General features: G+C 42.6%; 1 protein-coding gene across 1 annotated transcript in view; it reads left to right on the top strand.

The window, feature by feature from the left end:
* Positions 1–2,735: 2,735 nt before the first annotated feature.
* CDCA7L (cell division cycle associated 7-like) overlaps positions 2,736–8,588 on the top strand; it is a gene marked incomplete at its 5' end in the record, with an annotated part of 12,955 nt that continues 7,102 nt past the window's right edge. Inside the window, 3 exons of the mRNA XM_009696937.1 lie at positions 2,736–2,882; positions 6,461–6,592; positions 7,067–7,426. Of these exons, the coding sequence (XP_009695239.1) occupies positions 2,736–2,882; positions 6,461–6,592; positions 7,067–7,426 (639 nt within the window). The remainder of the gene's footprint in view (positions 2,883–6,460; positions 6,593–7,066; positions 7,427–8,588) is intronic.

Genomic DNA, 8,588 nt, shown 5'->3' with positions numbered 1-8,588 from the left:
TTGTAACTGGTATCTTTAAAAGGCAGTATTTCTGACATCTCTGCAGTATTTCAGCAGACCGTTGTGTCCTGTGATCTGTTCATGTTGAAATATTTTCCCTGAGCAAGCTCAAAATGTTCATCACCTCTCTGCCTTCCTGCCTTTTTAAGGGCTTTAGTGGCAAAAAGATCCTCTCTTGAAGTGCCTGCATCTTTCATGTGTTTAGAATAGATTAATATTTTGGCATTTGTGTTTGGGCAAATACGTATTTTCTTTCTTGGTATATGCTACTTTGTTGACAGAGTTAAAATGCTAGGCTCTGATTCTGATTATAAATCGGTTTCTGAATGTATTTCAATTGAAAGTTAAAAGTGGAAATGTCTGTGGCTTCCAGAACTACACAGTAAATAACAGTGAACCAGCCCATCATGGCAGAGGTGTTTGGTGCAAGCTCGTCCTTGTGTGCTGATGGCAATGGACTTCTACTGGGAATAAACTTGATTTGTGATTTCAGGTGTAGAAATACTGGTGATGAGCAAGCTTGGTCATGAGGGTGCTCTCTTTAAACTCTTGGAGTATGCCCACCTTGTATATGTCAGATGTTGTTATTAGCCTAAGCCCTTTTGGTGAAATGGGCGCTCATCAATGACTGAATGGGATTCTTTGTAGTCAGGCTATGGGGAGCAAGTCACAAACTAAAAATCTTTGAAGTTCTGCAGTAAGTTACTTAAATCGGTACCTTAGTATTTGGGAATGCATAAAGATCAAAAAAAGGTCTTCTGGGAAATAACTTTCAAAATCAGTAATTACACCCCCATAACAGCTCCTGTGGTGCAGATGCAGAAGTAATAGATGAAGAAGAAATTAGTTAGGCATGCAGTAATGACGGCAGTGGCTAACTCAGCTGTAACATAGCACAAGAACTAAAGCAGTGGCTTCTGGAAGTAATTTGTTCATAGCAGCAAGGCTCATGGCTCCTTCTGTGTTTTCTCATTAAAATGCATAATGCTTCATTTTTAACGCTGCTGTGTACTGAGTGGATTCCACCACAACAACGGAGACGGATTCTGGCTCTTTGTTGTAAGAGGTGGGGGTGAGGGAATATCCAAAGGGATTCGAATGTGGACAGCACGGCTTCTGCAGCAGTGCGTTGGGTCGTGCCGTGGTATGGCTGCGAGGGTCAGTTGTTCAGAACTGAATTCTGCTCTTGCTCAAGCAACAGTACATCAGTTTTGCATCAGTTTACATCAGCTTTATAGAAGCAGAGGAAGAATAAAATTAAGCCCATGTATGCCCATTACTGTAGCTTATTTCAGAGAGTGAAGCTTTGGTCAAGGTGCTGCTTGGGCTTTTAATGGAAGTGGAATTTTGTCAGCAACATTATTTTTGGAGAATGAGCCTCCTTTGGGCCATTTGCCTTGGCATAAATAAAGAAAAAAAATAATCATTGTATGGGGCTGTGTATGAGCAACCTTGGTTGACTGTGACAGTGGACAAGGGCAGGCTGCTCTGGGTTCTAGGGTTCATCTTAGGGACGTTCTCTTGAACATTCAGGGCTGGAGACCTTCTCCTTCGGAGGAGGAACTGGCCCCTCTCACCAGGGAGCTGTTCATCTCACCTTCCTGAGAGGTAGTGAGAGGAGTGGGAAATCCGCGTGCGGCTTTAGCTCACAGCCAACAGCAGAGAGGCTTCCTTCAAGTAAGAGTAGCGTGTGTGACCTGTATGTGTGGTCCTGGGGATGTAGAAGATAAATGTCCCGGTGCTGGTGAGTAACGCGGACAGTTTTCTCCTCGAGCGTTTCTGTGAACAGAATGGTTTTGCAAAGGGTACTGGGATGTATAAAACCATGTTTTGAAACTTGGCAAAATGCTTAGGTTTTTAAGGCTGGATCTGTCCATCCCATCCTTCCACACACCAAATCCTAAAGGAGCCTAAGTGGGAGCTGTCTGAAGGCTTCCTTACTGGCCCCTTAGATGGAGAGGCTTGTCCAAAGTGCTTGGTGAAGTACATGACCAGAGGGAATGGTTGGATGTGGTGGAACAAGTCTCCTTGCATGCTGGGACTGGACTTCTCGAACTCTGAAGTTGTGACCGTGGTCACTTCAGAAAGTGCTGCTGCCCACCCTCGGCAGTGCTTCCTCCTGGCGAGCCTACACCTTGGGCTGCTAGCAAACGAGAGGTGTTCTCTGTTAAAATGGGTTTTCATTTTCTTACCATGCGTTGCGGAAATAGCTCTGTGGCAGTACTGACAAAGGAGAATGAGTTGCGTTGGTTTTATTTGTGGATTTAGTGAAGTGTCTGCTGAAATATGTAACGGTACTGTTATCGGATCTCATGGTAAGGTTTCTTTGCACTTGTTCAGCGTTGCGTTCTGTTTGAAGGTGTGTTCCTCACCCCTGAGCCATTGTTGCTCCGTAAGAGGAGGAGCGATGGTAGGTTTCACTACGGAGCACGTGCTTGCAAAGATGAGGCACACACGTGTTTTTACACCTGAGAAGCACTGTTCTGTGGAGTTAAACACCCTGCATATCATATCCCCTCCCTAGCCCCAAATCTGGAGTCTGTATTTAGGGAATAAAACACTCTGTACAGAATTTTCCTGGAGTTTAGCTAAATGAAGTGCAGTTCACGCATAGTATATTTTGTGATACGGATTTGTACTTGCATAGGAGTATAAAAATAAGTTGTACTGTTGCCAATTTGAGTTTTCCTATGAAATTGGCCTGTGTGACTCATATCTTGTGTCTTTTTAATCAGAAACAGATACCCAAGGATGTGGCTGACATTTTTAATGCCCCCAGTGACAGTGAAGATTTTCTGGGGTTCCAAGCTGATGCTTCCCAACAGAGGCTGTTGTCAGAGGACAGCTATGCTAATTTTGATTCCGTGGAGTCAGGAAAAAAGGTAGGAACAGATTGCTGTGGCCCAGTTATGCTCTTTGGGTGCAGTAGTACTCTGAGCCTGTGTCAAGGCTGCGTGAGCCATAATTCGCAGCAAAACCCATAATCTGCAGTCCTCATATTAAAAATAAATGTAAACAAACTTGCCATCCGTTTAGGGTTTAATGATTGCTTTTAAAAACTTTTTGATAATATGAAAAGGAAAATGGGTTTCATCAGAAGGTGAGTTTAAGGGAAGTAGGTAAGTGTAGCAAACAGGAAAGACAGAATTACCATCCTGGGCTGATGTGCTCTCGATACATAAGAGCATGGAAATGAATGATAATAGATAGGTATTTGTGAGTGTGCAGACTTCAAGATATTTCTTCCAGAATCTTACCTCAATGCTGTTTCTGCACTAATTTATGTCAGTGCTGTTTCTGCACTAAAATCATGTTTTAGTGGTGGTGACCCAAGAAACCATCAGCTCCAGTTGCAATTGTGAGATTTGCTGGTTCTCTGCTCTTAGTGGTGAAGTAGCTTGGATCAGCATAATGATCTAATATTTTTCATTCTCTGATTTGGTAGCTGGAGGTACCAGCTGAATTCACAGGAAAGGAAGAGAACTGGTGTGCTATCTTGGCTGCTGGAAAATTTTGTTTTCAGTCTTTCAGAAGCTTATAATTATATACTTGATAGATATGGGCTGATGTGCTAAAAGATACGTTTGTCAGCTGTGCTCTCAAAAAGGTCCCTCCGTTCCATTAGTAACAAAATTGAAAATGCCTTCCCCCCCCCCGCCCCCCCCTTTACTCTTCCTAGTCCATCAGGTCAGTACCTGGTTAAGAGGTGCTGAAGACAAGGAATATGACTAGCGTTAGCAAAGGAAGCAGACAGAATGAGGCTTGTACGAGTATGTACTATTTCTGAGCCTTTGTAGGCAAATGGCCTCATGTCACTCTTTAAGCCTGGGCCAGCACTGTCCCGTCCGCACTCTTCTGCAGGTGCGACCCTTTTACGACTTTTTACTCGCTTAACAAAAGAAGGCCAGCAGTGGCCTTGGTTCTCATGGGGATGAGTATAAACACGGGCCATTCTGCATACCAATCCTACTGATACTTCAGTAGCAACTATAGATATCCAGCGTTACCAAGTCTGAAACACAGACACTGTCTATACTTTCAGAAAGTGCACTTACTTAGAAGAAACTTAACTGAAAGAAAAACTCCTGAAAGGAGAAATAGTCCTGGTTTGGCTAAACCAGGACACCTCAGGAGGATGCAGGAGCCATGTGGGGGTAGAGCCACAGTCTGTGCTATGGAGAAGGGTTGTGGCTAAAATGTAGTGCAATATACTGGCCTCTAAATTGCTTTGTAATGTTATTGCTAGATGGCAGTACTGGTAACCGCAGAAAACCAGGAGGTAGTTTGCTCTTGTATTTGTGGCTTTGTGTGGAGCATGAAGAAGGATCAACAAGGAGAGGTGGTGGTGGAGAGGGAGCCTTGTGCGGGAGCCTGAACTTCTCCTGCCTGCTTTGGAGACTGCAGGCACCGTACTTTACTTCACTTCAGTTTCTCAACTTGTGAGATGGAGATTATGAGAATGATCTTTGCTGCAAAGCATTTTAAAATCCTCTGATGAAAAATGCTGTGGAAGAGCTAGGTACTGTTAGTTTAACATGCGTTACTGGGAATCCCAGTGAGACTTGTTCCACATTTACAGCTGGTGCTGCAGCCTTCCTCACCATTCCTGCGTTTCCCTTGGGCTGAGAATTATTTTAAATCTCCATCAGTATTGAGTTTAACTCCTTTAGCACTAAATGGTACAATAAAAACATGATTTTGTTGTGCAGGAAACGAAAAGGTTTTGGTGTGAAGAGCAAAATGATGGGAAGTTCAGAAAAATTCTGCAGTTGTTGGGAGAGGAGACAAGGCAGCTGCCCTGCTGGGATGGTAAATGGGATGTTAGTGCATCAGGATGCTGTTGCACAAATGCATTAACAAGTAGCGACCTCTGCATGTCTGCTGTTCCTCAGGGCTTTCTGCAATCTTACTCCCATAACCTCTGCACTTCTGAGTTCCAGCTGGTTCTCCCATAGGTATCCCTGATGTGTATTTTGCCTTCTGTAGACCGTTCTTCATAGGTGTAACAGCATAGCTCTAGGTGTGTTATTTTTAGTCAATTCTAGCTAAAAAACAGCTTATTCTCCCACCCCAACCTTCATTGTGAAATTTCATGAAAACAGAATGCATAAAAACTTTAGTTTCCCTCCAAAAAATGCAATTTAACTTAAAAGTAACTTCCCTATTGTGTTTGTTCCTTTCTCAAGCAGCTGCACTGCAGCTACCAACAAAAGAATAAAGTAATTTTGCCCAGAGAAAACTCATTCCAATTACCCATAATAATTTGTAGGAGATGTTTATGTGTAAAGAAACAGCATATGCAGTAGCTCCCCCCTCCCATTCCCCTGAGAGTTTTCCCACTCATCCATTGTATCTGTTTTTCACCAGATATTATCCTAACATAAAGAAGTGTGTATTAAAAGTCAGGGAAGGGGGGGAATTGAAAGGAAGAATAAAGATATTTTGCAAGTGCGTTGTATGAAAGGTCATTTTTGTATCTTGCAAGGAAGAAAGAAATAGAAGAGGAAAACGGGGAAACAAACTGAAGTCAGTGTTGTTACTTACAAGAGGCAGGTGTGGTGTGAACATGGGTTATGTTCCTACTATGAACAAGTCTTTCAGGAGACTGACAGGGACAAGTTGACAGATGGTATTCTACTAATTCTGATTGGAAGTATGGAAATAAATTTCTGATTTAGTAAATGCATCATGTTTAATTGGTATGTAATGTGCGTATCATGAAGAGTGTTTTAATAAGACCTTGGTTTATTTTTCATGGGCTTTTTACTTCCTCAATCTGTAGGCAGAAATTTGGAGTCTGTCTACCCTAGAACACGTTTGAATCATAAAACTGCACCATTAAAACAGAAAGCGTTGAGCAGTCGGAAGGTGGAGGGATGTTAGTCAGGCTGTTGAAAGCTTTGTGGTTTGTGTTGGCATCAGTCACTTCAGTGATGGTGTAACAATGTAAGAAGGAGCAGACTCCATCTCCAAGAGCCTTAAGTGCTGCTGCAGCAAACCCAGAGGTGAGTGTTGTTTCTAATGCTAAGTGAAAAAAGGAGGGCTCTTTGTCACTGTGGTTGTGGTTTGCATTTTCTTCCATTCAAGGCTTCTTCTTTTACATACAGAACAAAACATACAAAACAACACGATAATTTACACATAAGAAAACTGATAGTTTATTTTTATTGGGTAGTAGTGAAGAAGAGGAGGAGGCAATGAAGAAGAAAGTTTCCCCTACAATCAGCAGCTCAGTTAAAGCCCTGTGCTAAAATGAGGAAAAAAAAATCCTGCTAAGTTAAAATAACGCAGTGCTGAAACTCTGAACGCCATCTGCTTTTTTTCTTTTGACAGGCAAAGGGCTTTCACAGTATATGCCATCTAGTTGGTACCTGCTTGAGCCTCAGAACCTGTTTATTTTGACTGTGTGACTACTCTGTTTCTGACTGTCTCTCACAGCTACTGGCTGGTATTTTTACAGGGGGTTCGACTTCAGTCCAGATACCTCACTGAAGAACTGCAGAGGATTTTCACTGAAGACACTGACTCTGAAACGGAACCATTTGAAGGCTTCACTTCAAGTGAGGTGGATGCAAACAAGAAAGGAGTTCTGGTAAAGGCAGTCACCTACATGTGAATGTATATGTTGACTTCTTTTTTTCTGTCTCTTTTCTCTCTGTGAACCTCATGTTCTAGTAGGAGTGTTTCTGATACACTGTGATGTTCTTTCTTCATGCTGCAGAAAAATATGTGTTATCTTAAAAGAGAAAAAAAGGCTTTATTTAATGTAACATCACATATTAGAAACGAGAACTTCTTCCCCTGCTTGTAGACTGACTGTGCTGGGCAAGATTGTTCCTCTGAAGACAGCCATGTCTGTATCCCAGACAATATTAATATGTAGATCTTGTGTTGGTCTCTGCACAGGGAGAAGTTGTGTACTGTGAACTCTTAAATATTTGTTGATTTAGGTGAATTTATGTCAGTGCCTTTGGGTGGTGAGACTTCTGCCTAGAATTAGTGACTTAAAAATGGACTTGCCTGTGTAACAGCCAATAATGTAATACGGGATTCTTCCCACCTCTAGGCAACGGAGTTGGACTTGAGTGATGAAGAACGTGGTAATTTATTGGGTAGTGAGGAAGAAGAGGAGGAAGAGGCGAAGAAGAAAGTTTCCCCCAAGAGAAGAAGCTTTGGCCTTCGTGTTGCCTTGCAGTTTCCCACCAGAAAGTCGTCTGAGAAACAAGTGCCTGACCAGGCTTTTTCTAACTTACCTCTAAAGGACAGTGAATCCCTCACACCTCTTTCAAAAGAAGTAAGCTGCAAGCGGTGGGACAAACTAGAGGGCTCTGCTTCAGAGTCTGAAGAAGACATTAAAGAAACACAGGAGGAAAGTTCCAGTGCTGTGCTTAAGAGAGCCATGAATATTAAAGAAAATAAAGCCATGGTAAGACTTATGAGCAGTGCTTTGTTCTCTGACATTTGCATTGGAGTACTTAGCTTCAGCACAGTTGAATTTTGGGGTCCCTGCTGGTGCTGTGCTGGGACTTTGGGAAAATCTCATGGTGGTTTGTGTTTGAATTTTTCTACCTGGGAAAACCCTAGAGAACCGTCAGCACTCAGACATTTACCACTGAAAGAGCCTCAAGGCTAGCCTGCTCAAGTGCAAAACTAGAGTTGAACCAAGCATTTTGTATGAGGATGTGAACAAAGTTACAGATGACCACGTTGCAGTCTTACATTCAGAACATGTCAGAAAACCAGCTGGTCCCTTCAGGTGGTTCGTGGTGTCGTTTGTACAATAGAGTTTCTCCTTTTCATTTTTGTCTGACAGATCTGCTGCAGTTACTGATTGGAAAGCCAGCTAAAAACTGCTAAGGATGATAAATGTAATTTTTCAGTTGTCTGGGATGTGATGTTTACATTTACACTTTGCTTTATAACTACTGAAAGTGTGTGCATGTGTGTGTGTAGGTGCGGAAAAGAGAGAGACTGATCGGTCCCTAATACTTTTCCTCTATTGTCCAACGTGCCACCAGCTCTCTTTAATTATCATGGTGCTGTGCAAACCTGAGTTGATGTTGGGTCCTAGGTGGCTCTTTTGGTTTTACTGTATTCCAGGAAAAGCCACAGCTTCCAAGCAATCTTGGGGCTTAAGTACACCTCTTGGGTGTGTGGGCCTGCAGCTCCCACGTAAAAACTTGTTTTAGTTTTGTACCTGTGTTTCTAATCATTCTTGTATCCTCACTGCTGTTGTGTTGGTCTTGCTGCTCTTCCACCCTTCTTGCCTTCCACTCTTCCTTCTAGTTCAACCATTGTAAAATCCACTGGCATCCTAGCTGTGGTACTGTAATGACATTAACTAGTTCTTAATAAATGCCACACCGAGGTATTTACTGAGAAATGCTGTATCTAGCTTTTAATCTCATGATTGGTATGGCGGTCTCAGAGACAACTAGCAGCCTGGCTCATCCCTGCTATTGCTGGCTTTTCAGAAGATAGCCTAATCATGGCCTTCCAGAACAGGTCAGTATTTTTTTGGATGCGTTAACTGCTGCTTTTGTTGAAATGTACCTCCAGGACATCTCCTACATGGTGCAACAGATTGT

This window comes from Cariama cristata, unplaced genomic scaffold, assembly GCF_000690535.1.
Source record: "Cariama cristata isolate BGI_N322 unplaced genomic scaffold, ASM69053v1 scaffold16223, whole genome shotgun sequence".
Taxonomy (NCBI): domain Eukaryota; kingdom Metazoa; phylum Chordata; class Aves; order Cariamiformes; family Cariamidae; genus Cariama; species Cariama cristata.
Note: the sequence above shows the minus strand (reverse complement) of the source record. Positions and strands in the feature narration are given on the sequence as shown.